Source organism: Corvus cornix, chromosome 2 (assembly GCF_000738735.6).
Source record: "Corvus cornix cornix isolate S_Up_H32 chromosome 2, ASM73873v5, whole genome shotgun sequence".
Lineage (NCBI taxonomy): Eukaryota > Metazoa > Chordata > Aves > Passeriformes > Corvidae > Corvus > Corvus cornix.
In genome coordinates this window covers 78583560-78608956 of record NC_046333.1, presented here as the reverse complement: position 1 = coordinate 78608956, position 25397 = coordinate 78583560, and the positions used below count along the sequence as shown (strand labels likewise).

General features: G+C 41.6%; 1 protein-coding gene across 2 annotated transcripts in view; it reads left to right on the top strand.

Annotated features, from left to right (window-relative positions):
* Positions 1-23734, top strand: part of FBXL7 (F-box and leucine rich repeat protein 7) — a 210035-nt gene extending 186301 nt beyond the window's left edge. For both annotated transcript variants that reach the window (XM_010400189.4, XM_039549712.1), the window contains exons 3-4: positions 15462-16073; positions 20648-23734. In XM_010400189.4, coding sequence (XP_010398491.1) covers positions 15476-16073; positions 20648-21384 — 1335 coding nt within the window. In that variant the 5' untranslated portion in view covers positions 15462-15475 and the 3' untranslated portion in view covers positions 21385-23734. The remainder of the gene's footprint in view (positions 1-15461; positions 16074-20647) is intronic.
* The last annotated feature ends 1663 nt before the right edge of the window (positions 23735-25397 follow it).

Genomic DNA, 25397 nt, shown 5'->3' with positions numbered 1-25397 from the left:
GATCAGTATTGGGAAGCACACACTGATTTTATGCCCTTTTAACACCTGCGCACCACCAATGGTTCACTCATGTTCCTGTCTTAAATGGTGGTGTCCCAGACCATTTGCCAAGGTTGGGCCATGAAATCATCATCTGTTCCTAGATCTCACCTTGTTATCATCAGTAATCTTCTGCTGCATAGGCAGGGCATAGAAGCATAGCCCCCACCCATACCTTTGTGTACAGCAAGGCTGCTAAATGTAGTTCAAGTGTGGTGACATTGCTTTTTGCTCTTGAGAGTTTGGAGTTTTTCTATAAACAAAAATCTGAATTCCCATCAAGGAGCAAATATCTGTTCAGAGAAAAGCTGGCAAGCTTGCTGCAATGTACTACAGACAGATGAGGCTTTGTTGTGTTACAAGGCAATTTGCCTAAGGGGAAGGCTCTGCCAGCTGTAATCTCAGCTAAAATAACTTATTCTGCCTGAACTGTTCCCCAGATATGGCTTCCCTTGCATGAAACTTATTATAGTCTGTAAAGAAGACTCAGTAGCATCACTGGTGAGTGCTGTAGATACAGAAAGTAATGAAGAGAAGTGACTGCTTCACTGGAGTGTGCAGGAGCCAGGGCTCAGTCCCAGGGCAGGCATCCCACCTGTGTTTTGGAGCAAGGAAGAGCTGATGTCCATGCCTAATGGTCAACCCTCATGGCTGGAGGCATTGTGTGCCTCTCTGAAGCCTTTTCTAGTTGTGGTGTTCAAATGGCTTCTGGCTGGTTTATAACATAGCAGATCACTTGAGAATGTATTGCTGCCTTCCAGAGCTTATGGAATAGAGACTTCTAATCAGCTGAGGGCATTAAACATAAAAGCCTTGTGAGTCAAATATCGTTTCAGCAGCATATGTGTTTGTAACACCATTTCAGTAAACTCAAAGCTTTGTGAGGTCTTTCCTTAAAAAGGTGGGATGGTGAAGATCAGGGTTTGTTCAATAAGAGATGATGCTCCATATGAACTGTAGAGTCAGTCCTTGCACTCTGCTCTTCAGCCCTCATGAATAGACACCTTCTGTAAGGTACGAGCTACTTTTGTGCCAGGATTTGATGAGTTAAATCACAGCCTGATGCTGCAGTGGTAGAATTCAGGTACTGCAAAAGTCACATGAGAAGCAGCTTGGTGGAGAGATTGTTTTCCATCTCCAGGTTGATGTACAGACGTCCCATTTCAGCAGGTAGTGAACAAAAGACCCATTTCATGTGTTATGGAGGTGGTCCTAGGGAGAATTTTAATTCCTGAGATTCAAATGGAAGGACCTCAGTACTCTAGTATAGAGAGATCTCTGTAGACATAAGCAGCTACATGCACTCCTGTCACTGAAAATGTTCTACTTCAGTGCTTTTGCCACCTCTGTTTCCTTCCATGTATCATGTCAAAACAGTCAGTCCAAACTGAACAAGAGGGATGTCTTGTGATAGACACCTATTCCCACAAACTTAAGGGTGATCAGGAATTGGCAACAGATTTTTCTGTCTCCCAGACTGGATAAGATATTAAATAGTGAAAATTTCAACATTTTGTACTAGTTTTTGAGTCACCCTCAGGGCTACACAAGTATTTTCCTGAATTTTGTGTAATACCAGTAGCATCACTGCCTTGCATGCAGCTCATGTGTTCTGTAAATGGAATCAAAATGACAGAGCAAGTAAATGTATAACTGGATTATAGCAGATTAGTGGCCCAGTGTTTGTAATTTCATCTCACTTCTTACTTTAGCGTTTCTCATGGTGACACTTCTGCAGTGTCATGTTCCTACACATGGTTCATGCTATAAATAGTCATGAATACAACATGAGTGGAGTGTAATTTAGTACAATGAAATGAGGGCAACACTTTCCAGCCAGTTACTGATGTTTTAAAAGTCTCTTTGCCACAAATAGAAGAGAGAGAGTGAACTAACCTGGCAGTGTTTCAGATTTAGTGTGTAGTGAGAGGAGTTGTGATCCTGTGAGATGCTGGCTGCTTTGAACTTACAGTAGCCTCTGGTACGCTGCGCATCCGAACTACTTGGAACTGCAGCATCAGCCTCTTTGCTTGTAAATTCAGTGAGCTGGAAAATGTGAAGTCACTACGTGCTTCTAAATGTTTCCTAATAAAAATTTTTTACCTTCTCATTAAAAGTTTTTAAATGCGACTTTGTGATCTCTTTATTGGCTGTATTCCGTATTTCCAAATTATACTGAAGAATGCTAGGAATACATTTTTATAATTCTTTTTTTTTAATTACTGTTCTGCTTGAAGTCTTGTGCAATTAGGAAGGAGACGATGAAGTAAGTCATTACTATAATTTCTCCATTTGAAGCCTCAGTACCTAGTGACACTACAGCACAGTGTTAAATGTCTTTTCTAGAATCCAGGCCTTATGATGTGTACCTTAATTTACATCACACATCCTGCAAATACAACCTTGTCATCACTTCACTCCTTAAATATAACAGTAGTACAGAAGTTGGACACTGCTTTTCTCTCTCTGAAAGTGTATAACTTTGTGTTCGTCAGCCTCTCTTCTGAAGCAGGTCTTATAGGGATAAGTGTCAGTTCAGCTGGAGGTGGTCTGAGGGTGAATTCACTGGGATTTCAGTACCAGTTCAGTAGTTCTGATAGTCCTTGTCTCCAAGCTTAGCACAATGCGTCCCACCAAGAAAGCCTCAACTCTACGTAAAGGAGAGCACATACTAATTTTTCTACGCCAAGGAGGAAAACTGGCAGTGGAGTGTGCTGCTCAGGAGTCTCATAACTGAGGCCAGTGAATGCTGAGTCTCAGGCTCAAGTTATAAGTTAAAAGGATCTTTGGTATAACTTTGGTGAGAAAAAAAAAGACCATCTTGAGGAATTTTCACTGAAGTTCAGGAGATGTATCAAAGTCCGCATGAGCAGAGTTTAATATGCTCCTGTGGATCATGTGCATTGCAGCGAACTTCATCCTCTTTCCTCCCAAAATGGAGAATGGTCTGTATTTTATGCATAGAGTACAATATCTGTAAAAGTGAATACTGAAATAACTTGGAACAAGCTGTAGCAAGGGCATTGCTTCTCAGCCCAAAATATGTATCTGTGACAATGAAGAAAATAAGCATCAGTTACTCCTTCATTTTTCACCCCCCTGACAAATTCTCTCAGTAACAGTTTTACTTCTCTGTTTCAGGAAGACCAGGATGGCTAAAAAACCAGAGCTGGCTGATGATAAAGGGTGGGAAAGTTCTTGGGTCATCCTGTATAAACAACAGCTTAAAGCAGAATTTTCTTGATAGATTAATTCCTCTATTGATGTGTTTTGGTTTGGTTTTTTTTAATCTTGCTGCTTCCTAGAAAGCTCTAGATGTCAATCCTAACTGAGTTGGCCTGTGCCTTGACTTATTTGTGTACTGTGTCATAATTTTTAACCCTCAACTACAAAGTTTTCTCTTAGTCAAACTTGGCTACTGCTCCTCTTACGTAGCTCTGCAAGCACAGTAACCTTTCTGTCGCCTCTGTCCTCTATCTACATATGCTGGAGATAATGGTACATATTAGCATATCCTTCTTGCTCTTCAGCGGCACAGGTCAAGATCACTTAACCTTTCCACTCGGAGTTTGGGAATTAGCACGTTTATTATGACGTTTTCACAAGGGTTTGATTTGCCTTAATTAGGCAGAGTTTGCTCATCTGTGCAAGGCCTTAAAAAGAGGAGCATTGTTGAATTACTCAATTGGTAAACACAGACTAATTATATTTAGAAGGGACTCCTGTACAACTTCCTATCAGGTGTATATACATATTCATGAGACCACCCTGACAGGTTCCCATTTTTCTTGGGCTTTGTGAAAATAAGGGCCTTTCTCTTCATCTTCCTCTTTCTTTGTCAAGATGTCTAATACTTCTTGATTCCAAATGCTGCTTTTTCTGCTGTCCTGTCTTTTAAGTCTACTCCCTGAGATACTGCCATAAGCTGGTAATAAATCTGAGATAATAAATCTGAGGATAAATGTAAAATTCTGTATAGAGCTAGTGATGATGTTTTAAATAATTAGCTTAGGTTAACATGCAAGAGACTAGAAAACTTAGATAGGGCCAGAGTTCTTGCTTTGAATAATAACTCAACAATTGTGTAGACGTAAACATCACATTTTCTTTTTTTGCACATTGATTTTGAGTTAATGAAATCAGAATGACATTAAAAGAGTCAGTGAACAATTTTGTTTATCTCATTCGGTAAATTGAAATCACAATGAATTGGAAAGGAATAATTACAGTCAGTTCATATTTTAGGCACAATAAAGCAGTTATTTATTGTGGAGTTCAGTAGACTGGGAAGTTATTGAAGTTGCCATAAATACTGAGTGCTGAATTCTTGATTTACTTGCATGTATGTACATCTGATACTCCTCAAATGTCAGATTACCATATGCTGCTGCGCATAAATAGCGATCTGCAATTTATACAGCACAAGTCACAGACACAGCAATTGGGACCTCAGACGGCAGGGCTGCATTTCAGAGGGTGGCTAATGCCCTCTGAATGCTTTTGCAGTCATAAGTACCATCTGTTTTGACACAGTCTGGGACTGCTTCACACTGGTGGTCAGGAATCCATGTAACTTAGTGCAGTTGGGCTTGAGCCAGTTACATTTTTCTAGTAGAAGAAAGCTGCCAGTGGCCATGTCTCTTTCCCAGCTTAACTCCCCAATTTCCCATAAACAAAATTTTAATCCTTGTGGTTCTGAATAAGCACTACATGCTTGCTCAGTGCATTGCTGTGTGTGTATTGTGTGTATTTGTAACAAGAGGGGACTGCTCGCTGTCACTCCAGGGCTCTCATAACGTGACGTGTTTATTATGAAAAACCTCGGTTTATGTATCTTTGTTGGAGAGATGCTGGATAAGTTAGATTGAGCTGCTGTCATGGGTTTCTGCTCCGGAGGCCTATGCTTCTTTTCTTTCAGCCTCTCCACAGTGTTCCTCTCACCCAGGTCCCAAAGGTGATTCGTTGGGCAATTGGCTTTGGCCAGCTCTTTGCTGAATGCATTCCTTTGTGTGTACGTGTAGTGGCAACACTATGGGTTTTTAAGAAATGCAAAACTGAGGATTAAGTGAAGTTTTCTACCCTTCCTTCAAAAAGCCCTGGAGACCAGCTTTGTTTTTCTCAGTTTGGCCATGTGTCAGAAGGGAGGAGGGATGCAACCCTAGAAAGGAGGTATTTGCCCTCAAAACATGAGAGTGCTTGCCAGGATACTAGCAGGTGCTTTTGGAGGAATCTCATTCCTGGAAAAGAAAATAAACTTTGAAAACTAAGGTAAATGGATCTGAGCTGATCAGGATCAGGTGTTGCATGACAGCCTTTAGTTGCACTTTGCACAGTTCTACTGATGTTCTGTAATCCATGGGTATCCTACAGATGGATGCAGGCAGGGCTCCTAGGCTGCAAAAGCATGAGTCTGGGAGTAAACACATCTCATTTGTAAAGTCAGGAAAACTGTTACTGCCTCAGTGTAATTCTCCTACGGGATTGAAAAGAGCTCACCAACCTCACCCTGGAGTGAGCAGTGACATGGTAACTTGCTAAGCAGTTTTTTTAGATGAAGATTATGTTCTCTTGTCTGTTGGCTGCATTTTTTATTGCTGTTTCATTAGCACTCACGTACTGGTAGTTCAGCTGATAGAGGGATGTGTCTACTGTTCTGACACATGACTCATCAGCTGGGACACCAAGTGGGCACTTGCAGGTATCTCATGGACGGTCCATAGCGAACTGGGCTGAACCAAGCTGAGTTGGGATTGGCTTTACCAATTGGGTTTTGGGTTTGTTTTCTTATTTTTAATCGAGGCCTCTTCTTGTGCTGTGTACAACTCTGTCCTATAATTTGCAGGTTTATCTTTTCCAAATTATCAGCAAAGACTATGTTTTCAAAACCTGAATTTATTTTAGGAAGGATATTTGTACTATTCTAAATTACACTGATTTAATGCTTCATTAGCATCTGGAGAGAGACTATTAACAAGAGCGTGTAGAGACAGGACAAGCGGAAATGGCTTCGAAGTGAAAAAAGAGTATGTTTAAATTACACATAGGGAAGAAATTCTTTACTGTGAGGGTGGTGAGGCAATGGAACAGGTTGCCCAGAGAAGCTGTTGATGTCCCATCCCTGGACGTGTTCCCGGCCAGGCTGGGTGGAGCTCTGAGCAATCTGGTCTAGTAGAAGTCATCCCTCCCACAGCAGGAGGATTGGATCTAGATGATCTTTAAGTCCCTTTCAACCCATCACCATTCTATGATTCTGTGATCTAAACTTGAGTGATAAGAGAGAAGCACAATTTCATGGCTTTAAATCTCTCATTACCATATATTCTTCTGTTTAGCATACTGCTTACCATTTGTTTCTCCAATTTTGAAGGTCAAATCCTGGATCCCCTGTTAATTTGAAAGTCAGTAATTTCTGAGAGTCGCATGCTTTTAAAATGCCAACAGTTGATTATGAAAAACAATGTTCTTTTACACAAATAATTTGTTTATGATGAATATGCTGGAAACAGCCGTTCTTGGGGGAATTATTTGCCTACTGCAGCATTTGCTACCAACTGGATGGAAGTCCTCTTGATTACACAACAAAGTGACTATATTGTCAGCTTTTCCCAGAGGCAAACATTCCTCTGTTTTGTACATTATTTTCGGTTTAGAGTTACACACATCTGCCAGAACTACGCTTCAGGTTCTGCAGGTCCCTGTGGTTTTGATCCACATGAACTGGGGATTCTCTCCCATAAATTTATTCCAGCAACTTGTCTTGAAGTTCTGTAGTAATCTAAACTGGTACATCTTTTATTCCAAATTCTCCTATTTTTAAAAGGTGAAATAGTGGAACAGCTACAATTGTCTGGAGCAGCTGACTGGATTTCTGCATTTTGAAGTTGGGAGGCATTAAGCAGTTGTTCCAGTTTTCTATATAGACTGCAAAGATACATTTACATCGACAAAAACTTAATGGTTATCACTCAAAAACAGAGTAGGATCTGTTTCTCCCATCTCTGTTACTCTAAGTGACTGGCCATGCATGTGTAGCTTGAGAGCCACTATAAAGCAGTGTGCACTCATCTTCTCTACATTAGTGTAAACTTGGTATTAAATGAAAGATAAAGAGCAATAGATTTTAAAAGTAGAACACAGTAATGTAAATGTTGTCCAGTCAGGTGGAAAAATGTTTTATCTCAACAAAATTTTTACCTCGGAGCATGTTAGAGTAACTCAAAGAAAAGGCAGGATATAGTTGTAAGCCTGTTTCACTGAAACAAGTCATTCTCTGGATAAATTGGGAAGGGTTTTTGTATTCACCAGGATGGTGTTCATGGGTTAATTAAGACTGTCAAATTTAGGAGGAGAAGAGAGAGAGATGATGGCAGGCTTTTTGTTGTCTTATTTAAACCTTTATAACGAAGTATGTTGAAGATGCTTATTTATAAGCATCTTGTCAAATGCTTATTTTCATTTTAACTACATTTGGTTTGCACATTTCTGAGCAATGCATTGAACAGCATGGATCCCAATAGGTGTGATAATCCTGAAAATGGGGGACGATGAAATGCAGCGTGTCCAGTCCATTGATAATCCAGCCCTGAAAATCCAGCAGGGCACAGGATGCCTCTCCTCAAAGTGGTATGGAATAGGTTGGGAGATAATAACTCATGATTTGGAGGAGGTAGACAGGGGCTTCTTCTATCTGGTGGATTTATCTACATTAGCAATTTTGCTCAAGCCCAAAGCTCACTTGTGAAATGCCTCTCCTTCTTACTCTGTTTTAGTAACCACCACAAGGTATATGAACCCAGTTACACTCAGGCAAAACTAAAGCCAAAAAATATGTTCTGGCAGTACACCTAAAGCACCAAAGGCAACCCCTACTGAGCATTCAGGGTTGGGGATTAAATTAAATATTGGCAAAACAATAACACCCCTTTCCCAGGCCTGTGGATGTTGGGTTTTCAGCAATATTAGTTTTGCTTCACAAAACTCCTCTTTCTGGGCTGCACTCCTTGCTAATGTAAATATAAACTAGCTCAGCTGGAGGAGCTCCCTGGCATACCATAAAGAGTTGTGAGAGCATCTGACCTGAAGGATTTAAGGAGAGCTAGTACTTAAGCATGTGTGGAATTCATTTTGGGATACGTATTTACTGAACATGGAAAAAATGCACCTTCTAATCCATCTCTATGTAATTCCTAACAATGATGCACTGTGAAACCCTTTACTCAGAGCTGATGGGCTAGTATCATCAGTGGTACTGAAGGCAAAATTAAGATGCTTTAACTTCCTAAACTAATTGTGAATCACTTTTTTACTTTTCCTCCCCCTCAGTCTTTGTATTTTTAGCTCTGTTCAAAAATATGGGGATAAAATTAATTCCTGCCAAGTGGCAGGGGACAAAGTCAGTAGGGGGGAAATTAGTTCCAGCTTTCAACAAATACATTGTAAGGAAGAATTACTTGCTTAATAAAACTATAATGATTACTTCACTTGCAATGCTGTTTGACTTTAAGCATCTATTGTGAGTATGCCAGGAATGCAAGATCAGGTCTCCAAGTATATGTAGAGGAGTTTATAGGCTAAAGAAAACTGGAGCTCAACATCACAGGGAAGTTACACCAGTATAATCCAAGGTGTAAAGTGTCACACAGAAACTACTATGAAATGGCTTCAGATTGAAGTTAACATATCCCTGTTCCACAATGCCTCTAGTCTTATACAATAGGTACAGTTTCTTATGACATTCTAAGGGAGGTTTTTAAAAACCATGAAAGGTTATTTCAAGTTCTGTGGAACTGTTCCTTCCAAGACCATGTGGATGCGATTACTCTGTGAGCTCCAAGGTTGCTCATTCTTACACTGACAAACTGAGCTTTGCCGCAGGACTTTGCTCTCAAAATGAGAATTGCATGACCAGCAGCATCACACAGGATTAAGAAATTAGTTTTCACCTTTGCCAAAGTGTTTTTGTTCCTTTGACCTCAGTTTTCAATTTAATTTTCTGTTTGGCAAAAATAAGAGGTCTGGTGAGAGGGAAGCAGTAGCTATAACCCATCGCAGGTTTATTAGGACTTTCGCATGTATGTATTGGAAACAAGCCGCAGTAAATGAAATCATGATAAGGTGGCCACTGGAGGGGAATAGTATTTTGTGTAGTTATCACTCTGAGCATTTGTCAACTGTGATGATGTTTCAGGAGGAACCCTTTAGGAATCACAGAATATCTTATTTGGAAGGGACCCACAAGGATCATCAAATCCAACTCTTAAGTGAATGGCCCACACAGGGATTAAATCCACAACCTTGGTGTTACCAGCACCATGCTCTGACCAACTGAGCTGATCTCATCTGGGATGCCTTACAATATTTGCTAACAGGTTGCCAGACTTTCCATTTCTCTTTAGGAACCACCTGTTTGAAGTGAATTGAGACACAAAATTACCAATATAGAGAGAAATGGGTTAAAATTCACGACATTGGAGCTGCAGTATATTTGGAAAACTGAAAACTAGCACAATTTGAGAAGCTTGCTCAGTACTCAAAATACTCTTGAAAAAGTAGATTAAGGAGAGAGAAAACATAGCATTCTCTAAGGATACAGGTGTAGGGAAGATGAATGGATTCTATAAACACTGAGGAAAAAAATAAATGTCCAGGTACTGTATGGCACATGGGAATCCGGGCAATATATTGAGTCACATAGTGAAAATACATCAGCCTTCTGAGACTGTTGATATCTGGACGGTTGAAAATGTGGTTTCCATGAAATATGGGTGCACAGGACTCTACTTTCACCACTGCTGGTGAGGTTGGGTGGTGTTTGGAGCATTGTGCTTTAAGAGAAAAACACACAGAGTGGAGAAAATGTAAAGGAAAAGATAGAAGAAACTGGGAATATTAGTAACATGACTAATAAAAAGAAAGGCAAATGCATGTAAGAAATCCTTACAGGGAGAGTGAAGACCTCATTTTTCACAAGCATGAGAAGAGGGGGCAAGAAATAGCTCCTTATGCGAGCCAAATAAGAGGAAAAACTTAGAAACTTGATACAGTGACAAGACTGGAACAGGCACCTCAGTGAGCTGAGTAATAGCTGCCCCTAGCAGTTAAAAACAGGGCAGACATGCACATCAGAGGTAGTTTAAGTGTACTTAGTGTTCTTGGAGAGAGATGAGAGAGCTCGTCCAACTTTATTTCTCATTCTGTATGTTCTTCATTGTAAAAGGCTACAAAATCATGTAGGTATCTCCACTGGGCAACCCTTTCCTTCTGGCATTCTTGACTGCTGCAGCCCCACACAAGTTTGCATGTGAGTTTTGTTCCAGCTGCCTTTTTGCTATCTCAGACTCTCCAGTTCCTCCCAGCCTCCTGGGACTGGGAGGAACCGAGGTCAGTAGGGTAACTCATCCTGAGAGAAATGCCTGAGGATGTTTGCGATGTGGAAGACGTTCTTTATTTTTTTGTAGGTATCACTTTTTCTGGAACTTTGTCCATACCCAGGGCCTTGGAAAGAAAATGGCTGTGTTGTACCTTGCTGTCCTAGCTAACTCCTTTTCCTACTCTCCTCTAAGGGCACACAGCCATATTTGAAATCTGTCTGTCAAATTTACAAGTCTCTTCTTGAATCAGCCCATATTGTACCCCCTGTAGAAGCCTCTGTAGAAGCCTTTGCACCATTGACTGTAGCTGCTACAACCATTAAGTTCCCACTTTTCCCAGTCTCTGTAAAAGGAGTACTTACTTGGCATGCCTGAAGTTGATGGTATTGTGGTAAAAATGTGAAGTCTGTACCCACACTACAGTTAGTAAAATATGTAATATCTATGCAACACTTACTGAAGAGACGCTAAGTCAGTGACGTTTTGGCACTCTGTAAATGCTTCTTGCACACATTACTCTGCATCTAATGTTTACAAACATGACAATTGCTTTTTATCTTTCTCAGGTATACTGACTTTTCAGAGCTTGAACACAGTATGGTTTATTTCTTGCCTTAGTTTTGCTAAAAATGCCAGTGGTGACAGTAGATCAACATGGAGGATCCTTTTTAGTTGTCAGATAAGAATCTGAAGTTTGATTGATTTTTGCAAAATTTTCATTTTAATTTTCTTAGCTTGAAGAGCTCAGTATACTATTCACTTAAAAAAAAAAACTTCATTCACATTACCACAGTGAAAGGTGTGGATGAATGGAGTCATGCCTCAAGCATGGAAAGTGGTTCAATCTTAAAAAGTCCATGCTGGGATCTGGACATTGAGTGTCCTGTGTTAGTGTGCATTGCTGGAGTAATGGAAATACAACACTGTTTTCTCTCTCTGGTTCTGAAATCAGAGACTGCATATTATTGTCAATGCCAGAAAGAATGGAGACTAGATCTTGGCTTAAATCTTATATATTTAAAGGCTTTTTGTTCCCAGATGTATGTATTAATTGGGAAACAAACTGGGGAGAAAGAATCCTTTGAAATAAACCAGATTTCTAATGGAATAAGAAAACTCCCTCTAGTGCATTTTCTCCCTCTGTGTCAGCTTTTATGGTTCTGTTTCTGGCACGCATCTTTTGAGATTTCTTTAAAGATTGTTAAGAAATTTTGTCTTACATCAACAAACAACTTTCAGAGCTTGATCAAAGCTTTAATAAAAGGCATCTTGTACAGAAGATTGGAGGCAAAGGGGCAAAAGAGGTTGTAGGGAGGGAAGTGCAGGACTGCTTTCTAATTTGCTTTTACTTTCTAAAATCAGCAAAATTAAAGTTGCATTTCAGGCTTGTAAACAATTGAGTTTACAAGAGAAATGCTTGTATAGGGCATGTGTATGTGTAAAGATGTGTTTTGAGAACTGTAATCAGCAGCTTCATTTGTACTTGCAAGGTTGTGTTTACTAATGTTTCACCATCATTAAGTTGCTCTTTCTCAGACTGCCCCAGCCTGCTGGCTAGCGCTCAGTACCTGGCGAAGAACAAAATTCGAAGGAAACTCCTAGAGGTTGAGATAGTGCTATAGGAAGCCCCTCCCAACATTAGAAAAGTCTGGAAAATGTACAGTAGAACAAGTGTTTTGCTGAAGTTTTAAATGCTAACAAAAAGCTTTCCAAGTTTTTCCTGGCTTCTGGACTCACCTGCTATTTTTTTTCTCGTTTCCCCTTAGGGGTGTACAGCAAACAGTAAGCAGGAATACCTCTGTATGGAGTTCAGCTGAGCTACCAGAAAAATTCCTGTCTGAGAGCCTATTGCATTACAGGCTCAGCAGACCAGTAATGTGCTCACAACTCCCTTTTTTAAACACAATGACAACACTACAGTCTTTTTCCACAATACTTTGTGGTGGGGAGGCACGGTGCATGTGTATGTATGTGTATGTGTCTGTCTGGAAGTCCATGCCCCAAGGATGGAGGGAGCAAGTTTCACGTGATGTAGCTTCAGGACTGAAGGGAAAGGAAATACAGGATGCACATCTGGAACTGCTACACTAATGAGAGAATTAAGCGAGCACAAAGAAAGCACGGAGCATACACATAAAACAGAAGGTCAGGCCTTTTTAAACTCAAGGTCTAAGTTAAAAAACACATATTAGTAATTCATTATGCACATGGAATGTCTAAGGTATTGATTATTCACAGTGCCCAGGAGTGATGAAGGAATGCCACTTCTGATCCAAAAGGAGTGGAGATTAGCCGTATTAGCTTGGTGTATTGCTCACCAGGGGAAGGGAAGGAGAATCATGGAGTATGAAAAGCTTTTCTATGCTAAAGTAAAAATGGAAACTAAGGAAGACTGTAACCCTACAGAAATTTTAAGGTGTTTTCAACAATAATTGACTAAAAATGTATGTTCTCCAAATATGCTATGTCTTACAGAAGGTACTCATTCCCACAGGACTAAAAATTGTTTAAAGCAGATGTTATATAATTTCAACTTTTTGCTTTTGATTTTAATTCTCTTTCGTGGAATAGAAATAAGTGTTTGTTCTGGTTTTTTATTTATATCATTTTGTTTTCCTTTTTGTTCTGGTTTGTGTAAAACAAACAAACAACAATCAACCAACCAAAAGCCCAAAGGGAATGAAGAAGTAAAAAAAAGGAAAGGAACTGACAATATCAAATACATGTAATAGTAAAAGATGCATCCAGCACTTGGAAAAAAGTGTATGTTCTTTTATATTAGAAACATTCTTGTATTAAAATCTCAAAAAAAAGAGGAAAAAGTAAAGGCTCTGGGTTTGCCACAACTTCTGCACATGTTTGACTTCAGGCACTGTCCCTGGTTTTGGTGATAATGTGAGGGTGGTCAAACATATGGTAAGTCCTTGCGAAAATTAATCTCGGGGACTGTTGCCTAAGAGCCTGTGGAGTCAGTGCTTGTCTGCAGGAGCCTGGCTGCTGCTGGTGTTGTGGGTTTTTTCTCTCCAGCTGTAAATCTCATTTATGAAATACCAGCATATACCAGACACTTACCAAATAACACTCCTCGATGCAATTATTTGCAATAGCTGCCAGGGGGGGTGTTAGGAGGTGTCAAAGGGAACAGGGCGTCTGCAAAACCCACTCAGCATGAAGATACTGTTCTTGCTCATAAATACACAAATCCCTGTGTTAGGACCACATAGCCATAGCACGGACTCAGAAGCCTTGGGGAAAATGTTCTTTGCTTTCATTTGCTGAAATAGTGAGTTTCTAAGTAAAACAAGATGCAGAAAAGGAAGACGGAAGGAGCTGGGTACTATAGGTTTTTCCTCCATGGTGTGAGAAGATGGTTTTGATCTCTCTGCAGCTCAACTGGGTGATCTTGAGCAAGCCATCAGACTTTGTTTCTTGGGTTCTTCAGCTAAACATTTGTGCCTCTCTCCCTTGCAGACACACTGGGAAAATACAGGCCTGTGGTTGCTATTTTGTAGGTTGTGAGATCAGAGCAGGCCTGTGTTGGGCTGAGTAAAAGCTTGACAGGGATGTTTATGTGTAACGATCAAATTCATCAAAAATGTACTTAATTAAAAAACTCTGCCCAAATCCAGGTTTGGGCATGTTTGTTGAATGCATTTCTGGCTGTATCTTGCTTAGCCCTAATTTGTGCTGTCACAATCACAGAGCTGTAGAGTCAGTGTTACTTAAGGGGCTGCCTTTGTACACTTCCCTGAAACGCCTGAACATTGGTGTGACGGCAGGAGATGCGATGGGGAGAAAAGCTTGGTGTGCTAAAAACACCATCTGTCTGTGAAACTTGTTATTCTTCTGCTGGTCACTAAATTGTGGTTACTGTATCCATTTCTGGGTGGTGCCTTCTTTTATGAAGGCTTTCTATTGAGATCAGTACGGAGATGGAGGGTGTGTGCTCAGCAGCAGGATGCCTCTCTCATACACTGGTTGTGTCTTGTGTAGCATACTACTAAAATATCCTCAAAGTCTCTAAATGAATTGCCCATGGCATTTGCTTGACTGTCAAAGTTGTATCTTCGTTTTCTTCCAGTCTTTCACTTGGTTTGCTTGGAGAAACTGGGAGCGGGAGTGGAAATTACTTGTAGGCAATGTCAGCACAAAGGGAAAACAGTTGAAATAATCTTACAGCAAAGGTAACCTTTCCTAGTAGCAAAATATCTCAATTATCTCAATTTTTGTGCCTGATTTTTGGCACTAAAATGAACTAAAGAAGGTAAAGAAGTAGCAAATTATTTTGGGGAGGGGAGTTGAGTTGACTGCGTCCAGTGTGACAAATATTCCTAGCAATAAGTGTGTAAATATTGTGTAACAATTCAACAAGTTTCCAGGCATGCTGTTTCTTTGTCACTTACTTTTCTGGGCTTTTCGTTTTCCAATCCAACTGAAGTTCACTTTAGTCCATTGAAAAGGAGTGTTTTCTGTGTGCATATGAAGACCTAGACACTGGGCTCTTCGTTGAACTTCTGAGTTCCAGTTTGCATGATTGAAAAATTAATTTCCCTAATGACACAATGAAAATAAGTGTATGGATTTGTGCTTTTCTCATACGCTCAGATCTGGTGAAGGAAGCAGAATTTGCCTTGTGAGCTTTTTTGGCCTCCTGCTGAATGGCTGAAGGAGCTGAGAGGTGAAGGACCACAGTATTCTCTTCCCCTAAGAGCCCACAGCTGTGCCAAGGTTATGGACAGTTGCTCTCTGGCAAAAAAAAAAAGCCTGTGACTCAAAAATACTAATTTCTTGCAGTGTTTAATTAAGAGTATAAAGAATTAAAATCCTTGGATTTAAAAAAACCCTTCCTCTGCTCTCTCCTCTTCAGGGCTCAGAACTGCATTGTCTCCTTTGCTCACATGGCTTTTGAAATAGATTTTCTCACTCGCACTGGTAAAAGTGACTGCTTAACCCCCAACAAACCCCAAACAAATGGGCTAGCAGGGTGCTGTGCTGTGCAGAAACCTTTGTGTCTGTCCAGTGCTTATTGAAATCCTGTGTTCTCTCTTCCAGATTCCGACCTGAGCATGCGAACGCTCAGCACACCCAGTCCAGCATTAATATTTCCACCAAATTCCCCTGGGTTCCAAAATGGCAGAGGGTCGTCAACATCTTCATCCTCAGTCACTGGGGAAACTGTTGCCATGGTCCACTCGCCACCTCCAACCCGCCTCACCCATCCTCTCATCCGGCTGGCATCCAAGCACCAGAAGGAGCAGGCCAACATAGACCGGCTGCCCGACCACTCCATGATCCAGATCTTCTCCTTCCTGCCCACCAACCAGCTGTGCCGCTGTGCCCGCGTGTGCCGCCGCTGGTACAACCTGGCCTGGGACCCGCGGCTGTGGAGGACTATTCGCCTGACTGGAGAGACAATCAACGTGGACAGGGCTCTCAAAGTGCTGACCCGGAGGCTTTGTCAGGATACTCCCAACGTCTGTCTCATGTTGGAGACGGTAATTGTTAGTGGCTGCAGGCGGCTCACAGACAGAGGACTCTACACCATTGCCCAGTGCTGTCCAGAACTGAGGAGGCTGGAGGTGTCTGGCTGTTACAACATCTCCAATGAGGCAGTCTTTGATGTCGTGTCACTGTGCCCAAACCTGGAACACCTGGATGTGTCAGGTAACAGGGAATGCTCCAATACAGATGCCTCTCATGTTTGTCATACCCCACAACTGCACACTTACCCTTTCTGTGCTGTTTTTTGAAGTAGGAATGCCTGTCTCCTAACACAGTACCTGTGAGACAGGCAGCACTAGAATCTCAGCGCCCCTAATGCCAGCAGCACCTCTGGAGTGGCCAGGCCTCTTCCAAAGGAGGTGAGCTAGCAGAGATGGCCTGTTGAAATGGCATGAGGAATTTTTACAGATTTTTGCATAAAGCACCCATAGAAGGGCCCACGTTGCAGTCAGTGCTACATCATGTGGTGAAGCCTAGTTACTTCAGCAAGATTTGTTTCATCTTTTTCACACACCTCTATATGTATATATATAGGTAATGAATATATCTGTAACCTGGTAAGTGACTTGAGAAGCTGCTCAGAATAAGTGCAGGCTTTTTTTCTGGGTATTAATGTCAGTTGTCATCCCTAGTTAAACTTCAAGGTCCCCTTGTTTCCATTGCTATTTTAACAAGACTTAGCCAGCTTGAACTTTTCTCTTTTTTCTTCCCTATTTTTTATATTTTAAAGCTGCCGTTGCAGCTGTTTAGATCAGCAGAAATGTTTTAGACAATTTTCTTCAAGCCTGATCTGGGGAAACAAGATGTTTCCCAAGGTCAGCTGCACAGAATTTACTCTCTGCAAATAGGTTGCCACTTAATGGAAAGGATGTGGCCAAGCAGAGCACTGAAGCAAACTTGCTGTTCAACATTTGCTTTGTGATCCCATTTGTTATCAGTCTAATGCCATCATAAATCATCCGAACCAGATTTGCCATTGCAGAGGTACCAGTGGCAACAAGCTGGATGAAAATAGGGGATTAAACAACAGGGGCTAGGAAGTGGTGCTATCAAGTCACTGGTACCAGATCAGCTGCTTTTTCCAGGGCTGCCTATCTGGTGCACACTGATTTGCATTCTTTTCTCTGCCTTTTGATTTTTTTAAGCTGATTTATCCAACTCTCTCACCCCATTCCTAGGATGGCAGAATGTCATGGAAGACATCAAAACAAATACCAACAAATCAGAATTATGCACTTTTTGTGATTGCTTTCTGAAAACTGTAAGGTAATAAGGAGTCTATGGAACTCCACAGGAGTCTATTCACAGTGACCTTGTATATGAATTATTTGTTGTTGGTACACACTGACATTAGTTCTGGATTGCTAATCACACATTCAGGTTGAAGCATCTCCAGTGCCTGGAGAAAATGTATGTACCTGTGGGATTTAGAGCTAGAGCTTTGAAGCTCACACCCTGGCATACCTGGGGGCTTGTAGGTTGTTGAAAATGCTTTGGTCCACAGCTCTTCTTTATGGGTTTGCTATAGACCGAAGACGACTTTTTCAAAAGCAGGGAAAAGATGATACCAGGTATTGAAACAGGTTATTTTGGGGTCTATCTTCATTTGTGGTTTTCCTAAGCCTCTTACTCTCAGACCCAGAAGATAATGTCTGTCCCTAAGAGCTCATCAGTTTGGTATAAAGTATGTAGGGAACAAATAAAATACCCGTCTTCCTTGAATCTTGTCTCATCAATGAGATACAAGAGTAATTTTAATTTCTTTTTTTCATAAGCTGTTCTTTCTGTTTGGAGCATGTAAGGGAAAACTCCTGATTTTGGACATGCTCAGAAGTCAGGGTGTTTGGGTTCAGGTATAGCTTTTGCTGCATGTACTTGCATATGAATTGAGGCTAATTGATCTCTAGGCTCTTGTTTTGAGTCCACTTTTTTCATTCTGATGTGGGTAATTTTGGAGGATGTTTTGGAAGAGGATTCCATTTTCCCCTGCTTCTGTCTGTAGTTATGAGGACAAGGCTTGCACCTACACACTCAAGCAATTCTGAGAACAGAAGTGGTTCACTGGTTTGGTTCTGTACTGAGCAAGAGGAGGTGGGGATGTGTGCTGGTGGGTGATGCTAGTTAATTAAATCCCAGTTCACAGTTGTACAGCTAGGTGAATTGTTTTCCCCTTGGATGGCTACTTGGCAGCAAAAACATACCAAAATCTTTAATGTCAAAACTAGATGTTTGTATTAACTTCAGGAGCTTTCCACAATGTAAGTTCTGTCACTGTCAGCATCCGCTGTGTGGGCAGGTCTGAAATAATGCTAGAAGTTGGTTGAGCTTGACTGCAAGTTATTATCTAACACACTAGCCCACATGTTCTTCAGTCTGTTTGGATGTTTCTGCTCCCTTTTAAAAATCAGTTATACTTACTTTATGGAAAATCCTGTTACAAGAGCTTTATTTTTACGTTTTGTATTATTTAGGACAGAAAAATTGTTGCGGACCCAGGAACCTGTCATTTTGCTAAAAATCAGGCAGTTCTATATCAGCACGGACTCTTTTTTCTGGTGAAGCCATTTTGAATACCCTTCCCATGAAATGTTTTACAGTGTAGCCAAAGTAACTAGACAAGGCAATACTGAGCTTGTCAAAACAGTGATCACACGCTGATGTGTGCGATTCCAGCCGCGCTGCGAGGCTTCTGACACATTCACTCTCCAATTATGGTCAGTAAAGCTTCTTGGACTCTCAGCAGACAGAATGTTCTCCTTGGCCTCATGGACGGATCATTCTCACTAAACCAGATTTAAAATTGAGTTCTGGTCAGATTATAAAATATCTAGACTGACTTCTTAATCCAGCAACCTCCTCAGCCAAATGCAGCAGCAACAGCTACATCAGGTGCAGCAGAACTCTGCCTAGGTGCCAGCTTCTTCTGTGGAACTCCTTTTTTGTATTTTGTATCACCTACTTCAAAGACTACACTAGAGGAGAATTTTTTACACCATTCGTATTGTACTGCTTCTCTTTAGAAAAATCCTTTATGTTACTGAGTGTGTATATAGTACTTACCTGAAGGCAAAAGTATTTCCAGAGATTGCTCCAGAGCACAGACGGGTCTGAAACACAGTCTGAAGAGAAAATAGCATTCAGTTATAAGACGTTTGTTGAATAGAGTGTTTTGCTTCAAGGTCTTGATTCTGCATGACCTGTGGGCAATTTTCCCATTTAATTTTCTGAGGCCTAAGGTAAAATTTGCATCTGTTCAACTAAATTTGAAACCCAAATTAAAGAGCCAGCATAAATTTAACTGATGAATGTAGAAATCTAGTTGCAGGTGGCAAACTGTTTCAACTCCATATCCCACGATTCTTACGTTTGTGTGAGTCCACAGGGTTATCTCAAGCGATTTTTTTTCCTTTTTGCTTTTAAGAACTGAAGCATATTCATACCTCCCACTAAACCTCTGAATGACAACCTGTTATAGCAAGTGGTATAGCTTTGGGTCATTTAAGTTTTTCAGGCATTTTCCATACATCATCTTGCTCTTTACTTCCACACTACAGGATTTCTGCAGGATTTCCGATACATGGAGCTCTAAGGTCATCACTTTTTATGAGTCACTTCATACTGCTTAGCCAGTGTTCCAGCAATACAGAAAATGTCTTTTTATTTCTATGTGGGGGCACCTTTTTGGGCATAACCTGCAGAATTTCTCTGAGTAGACATTTATGGCTAAAACAGTTGGGCCTCAATCACTAGTGGGTATACTCTCCCTTCTTTCTTGCAGCTGTTCCTAGCTATGCTAATGCAAAGTGCCCAGCTGAACTTGGCACAGCTTAAGAATTTCCCTAAGAAGCCTGACTGCCAGTTTGCAGTGCAGCAGAAACCACACTTTCCAAAAAAAGCTTTCACTCTCCACTGCGCACTGGGTAGAGGTTAAAAACGGGGAAAGTCTTTGAGTGTGTTTTTCGCTTTAATCGAGTTCTTTGTCTTTGCCTGCAAGGTCTGGTGTTTCTCCTCTAGTCTAGTAACATCCATTCATGGCCAGACTTTCTCATTGGACACAGTCCTTTTCTTTGTCTGCTGTGTCCCTGCATGCCCTTGCCAGTCTGGTGGCTCCTACCAATTCTCCCTATTCTCCTTAGGTTGTCCGAATCTCCACCCTTCTGCAAGCACACAGTTGTGCCATAGTTTTGCATCCTTCCCACATTGCAGGCTTGGGGCTGGATTCACATCTGTTCTCCAAATGCTTGGGGCAGGGGAGGGGGGGAAGGGAGCAGGGTTGTGTTTTCTATAATGAGTTTGGATGGTGAAAGAGCCTCTGATGTTGGTTTGCAAATTCAGCCAGTCAGCAGTGAGACTGACTTTGATCAAAAAACTGCATTTGTTGTCACGTAGTATCATTTTCTCTGTCACTGGGTTTATATTGCAGTAACAGATCATAGGCTGTCCCTACATAGACCAGGACCATCATTTTACATTTGGGATAAGGACAAAATCAGTCTGTTGCTTTCCCAGTGCTCACAAACTCAAAGCAACCTCACTGACTTCACTGGAGTTTATTATTTCCTCTGGTGTGGGGACTCAGCACAGCCAGCCAAGAGTAGTCAGTCAGGATGATTCCACTCTTGCAACGTGAAGATACCTTCATCACGTCCCGCACACCATTCCACACCCAGCTTTCTGGTCCTGCTGTGAGATTTGTTTTTACTGCTTGCTTAAACTCACTGTGTTTCTCCACTTAGGCTGCTCCAAAGTAACGTGCATCAGTCTGACTCGCGAAGCCTCCATCAAGCTGTCTCCCTTGCACGGGAAGCAGATCTCCATCCGCTACTTGGACATGACAGACTGCTTTGTCCTGGAGGACGAGGGACTGCACACCATTGCCGCCCACTGCACCCAGCTGACCCACCTGTACCTGCGCCGCTGCGTCCGCATCACCGACGAGGGTCTGCGCTACCTGATGATTTACTGCACATCCGTTAAGGAACTGAGCGTGAGCGACTGCCGCTTCGTCAGCGACTTCGGCATGCGGGAGATCGCCAAGCTGGAGTCGCGCCTCCGATACCTGAGCATCGCTCACTGCGGCCGCATCACGGACGTGGGCATCCGATACATAGCCAAGTACTGCAGCAAGCTGCGCTACCTCAACGCGCGGGGCTGCGAGGGCATCACGGACCACGGCGTGGAGTACCTCGCCAAAAATTGCACAAAACTCAAATCGCTAGACATCGGCAAGTGCCCTCTGGTCTCAGACACCGGCCTGGAGTTTCTAGCCCTCAACTGCTTCAACCTGAAGCGCCTGAGCCTGAAATCCTGTGAGAGCATCACTGGGCAGGGCCTGCAGATTGTAGCTGCCAACTGTTTTGACCTGCAGATGTTGAACGTGCAGGACTGCGAAGTCTCTGTGGATGCTCTGCGATTTGTTAAACGACATTGCAAGCGCTGTATTATAGAGCACACCAACCCTGCTTTCTTCTAAAGGGACACCCCACACCTGTCATTGCAATGCAGTATTAAAAACACTGATGTATAAACACACGCTCCCATATTCAGTAATGCTGTCTTTTCTGTCGCTCACGGGAGTCAGCTTTTCTTGTACCTTGTGGGTGAGGGGGTTTTCTAGAGGACTATTTTGTTTGCTTTTTGTATGATCACTTTTTAAGGTGCCGTGGGTCTCTGTGGAGAGGCTGCCTTAATGCGAAAGCAATGAGTGCTCAGCATCCCTGATGGGGTGTCATTTCCATAAGAGCCATAATCTTGTCCCAGGCTACAGTAGCTGCCTCCAAAGGAAATAGCACATAATCCCTCCTTTGGAAATGCTACTAAGATGTGTCAAATACATCTGAATTCTAGCTGTGCTCATGAAGCTGACTATGCAATACTGTGTCTGTGTTCCCCAACTTTTTCCAATATGGCTGATAAAGCATCCTCTTGTCTCCACGTAGTTTCTCTTTGGTAGTCATCCATTGTAACCCCTCAGGAAATACTGGGTAATGTTCTTAAACATACTCATTTGAGGCAGAGTAAGACCTGCTGGCCATTGCTGAGCACTTCTGTGGAGTGAATCTGGAGATTGTGCCCATGCATGGATTCTCTTGGGAAGCCCACCTCCAGGTCGCTACTTGCCTTCATTTATAAATTTGTCCTCTCCTGCATGTGTAGTACCACCCTCTGGTAGTAGATAGGGACTTCTGGCTCTGATAAGCAGTGACGTATTCACATGAGTGAAGGAGAACAAATGGGATATTGGTGGCCTGGCAAAAGGAAAAGCCAGCAAACCAGCCTGAGGAGGTGCTGTAATTCTGCTACAAGCTGAGATAGTACTGTAGGACAGCGGGGAGGCTCTGAGACATTGTGGAGCAGCTTGCACGGGGCAGTCCCAGTTGCTGTGCTGCACGGCTGTCACCAGAAATTCTGGCTTTGTCCCTTTGCTGTACCTTTTCAGCAGCTGTGGCACCGCTGCAGTGGATGTTCCCTGAGCAAACCAGGCACATGCGCTGAGGCAAAGTCAGTATGTGCCTTAATACACTTGGAAACCTGACCCTTTTCTGTGGCCTTCCAGTTCAAAGGATAGATGGCTGATCTCAAAACTTCAAAGACATTAGCCTGATGTTAGATAACACCCCTGGGGACAGAGGGGCTTGGAGTGTTACTCACATTAGATTTCAATTTTTTGAGACTTCGGCTGTGTGTCTTTCCTTAGGCTGGAGATACAGCTGTGTTCAACAAAGAAGTAAACACCAGTGTTGCCCTGTGACACTGGGAGCTCCTGGTGCTCTCATGGTCACTCTTGCTCTTGTATGAGCAGGAGTGTTTTGGAAGTCCCCCATCTCACTGGCTCCTTCCCCAGAGTGTGTGGTTGATTCATGGTTACTTTCTTCTCAATTTTCTGGCAGCTGTTTCTCTGTATTTTCACATGCAATGCTCAATGAAAGCCAGACATGTGAGGGGTGATGATATTTTCAGGCAGGCCCCCTGTGCCTGACTGACAGGTGAATTCATACGTTCATCTCAAACGCTGTAAGTGGCTCATAAGAAGGGAAGCACTGTGTCTGGTTTCCATAAGCAGTAGTTCCATCATCTCCAGACAATACTAATAAAGTCAGTGGTATGAAGTGAAAATCAATATGCTCAAGAAAAACATGTAACTGCCGAGGAAATACTTATAACAATGCTCTCTCAAATCGCAAAACAAAAAAAATAAAATAAAAGGGCAATGGTTTGGACATGTCCCTGGAGAGGAAACTTGTCCTGCTGCTGCAAAAATTCCTGCAACTTATGTACATTACTCCAATTTTGGATTTTTTAATATACAGGATGGCATCAGCTCTGAATTATAAATTAAATTATACTAAAGCGAAGAGGGCCATGGAAAATGAATTTTTCATTGCTACTGTTACTGGTCAGTGACTAATAGGGGGTGATACCATCCCTTGGACAGTCAATTTCATTTGGGTTTTCCTTTCCATATTTTTAAAATAAGATATTCTTCTCCAGCAAGTAATACAGTATATTTTATCCGAGCCAGCTATACTCTCTGTTTATCCTTTATCTAAAAATGGCCTCAAGCAATTTAAATGTTGAGCCCTGAGGATGGTGGGATTTTGAGCCATTTGCACTCGTGAAATATAAGGCCTCACTAGTAACATTTAATTGTTTATTGAAATAATAATAAAAAAAAAAGCTACTTTTCTGGCTATGTAAAATGGAGTGAATACTGCTACATGGTTTTTTAAAGTTTTTAATGTTTAAATTGGCCTGTACTGTACAAATCTCACTATAAAGCCTTAATTTGCTACCAAGAAATAAAGCAATATATTGGTAACTGATGAGCATGCAGCATCATTTGCACTAACTGATGAACTGCTGGTGAAAAAAGAAAAGATTAAATACTTGCAGAACTTGAAAAGTAGGTAGGTGATTGAGTATATCAGCCCATTAGGTAGGTGGATGACTATATTAAAAGAAGGAAAAAATTTATTATGGATTATGACCTTGCATATCTCTCTCTTTAAAATTTGATTTTCCTCATGTGGTTCTTCTTGTCCCTGAAACATAATCAGAAGCTGGAAGTGTAAGTAAAAGAAAAAACAACATATAAAAAGCACATGTGTAAAAATTTCGGGAGGGTCTCTGCATTGGTTTAAAGGCATGTTAACATATTTAAAGGGAAAAGTAAAATGGAACGACTGAAAGGGTAGAGCCCTTACTGGAGCACTGCTGCCTTTTGAAAGCTCTAAAAATCCTACTCTGGGGGGCACTGGTGGAAAGTTAATAAAGGTAATTTTTCTAAGCCAAATGTTTTTGAGTACATAGTCTTACATGATCTGAGTTGGTACTCTGAGACTGCTACTTACTTCAAGAAAATTTGAACTTATTGATACAGCTTGCCTGATTTGGCTTTTAACCTTTTTCCTATGTCTACTTCCAAAATGACAGAACCAAAAAAGAAACTGAAATAGTGCATGTGGAGCTGAGTTTGCTGGAAGGGTTGCAATGTGTGACTGATGTGTCGTATAGTTTAGGGTTAGCAAAGACTATAAATTTCCTGAGTGAAAACATAGGTAATTCTTGAACCATAAAATTCAGGCTCACGCATTGAGGCTTCTTCTGCTCTGCAACAGCATATGGTGATCTCATCAAAGAAAAGCAGCAAAGAATCACATCAGTTGGACTGGCATGTTGTTTATGTCTCTGGAATCATTTGTGTCCTCTAGAGAGGGGTCTCTTAGAAAAGGCACATATAAACTACCATGCACTGTGATTATAGCCAAAACTCAGCATCCAGGTATTCATCCTTCCCTCGGCTTTTATAAAAAGTGGAACTGTATTTTTCCTGTTAGCAGCATGAAACTGATGAGAAGTGCAACACTTTTGCCTCTCTCAGCTGTGCTCATCTGGCTTCCTACAGAATGCAAAACAGCTTATGTTGGATGTCTTGAACTCAGAACCGTGGTCCAGACGGAAACCTTCAGTAGTGGCTTATGTAGTTTCTCAAAATTCTAGACTTTGAACTGAAAAATTAAAAAGCTAGTAAAATATCTAATTTTAGCACTAGGCTTGAAGCAGGTCCAAACTCTTATTAAAAAGAAACACAGTGATTATTTGGACTGCAGGCTGTCCACCCCTCAGCTGCCAGTGTTAGTTTAGAGGGGAAAAGTTCTCTGACAGAGTTGGTGCATGGCTCCTCTTCCCCAAGCTTTTCCCAGGAAAGTTACCTACCCTCAGTTTTTTATAATTTTGTCAGTTTAGCTATTCATGCTGAAACTTCCCATGCTGGGCTTTGAAAATGTTAGTTGAAATGGTTCATCTGGTTCTGTAAATAAAGCTGGAGGAAATGTCATTTTGCTCATGTTAAACTCCAGGTGACCTTTCCTTTGAAAACGGTCCATTGCTCTTCATCTCCTCAAAGGCCTTCAGAGTGAAAGCGTGAACCTTGCCAGGAGGTCAGCTTTGAGACAACAATGTGTCCTCCTATCTCCCAGTAAGTTT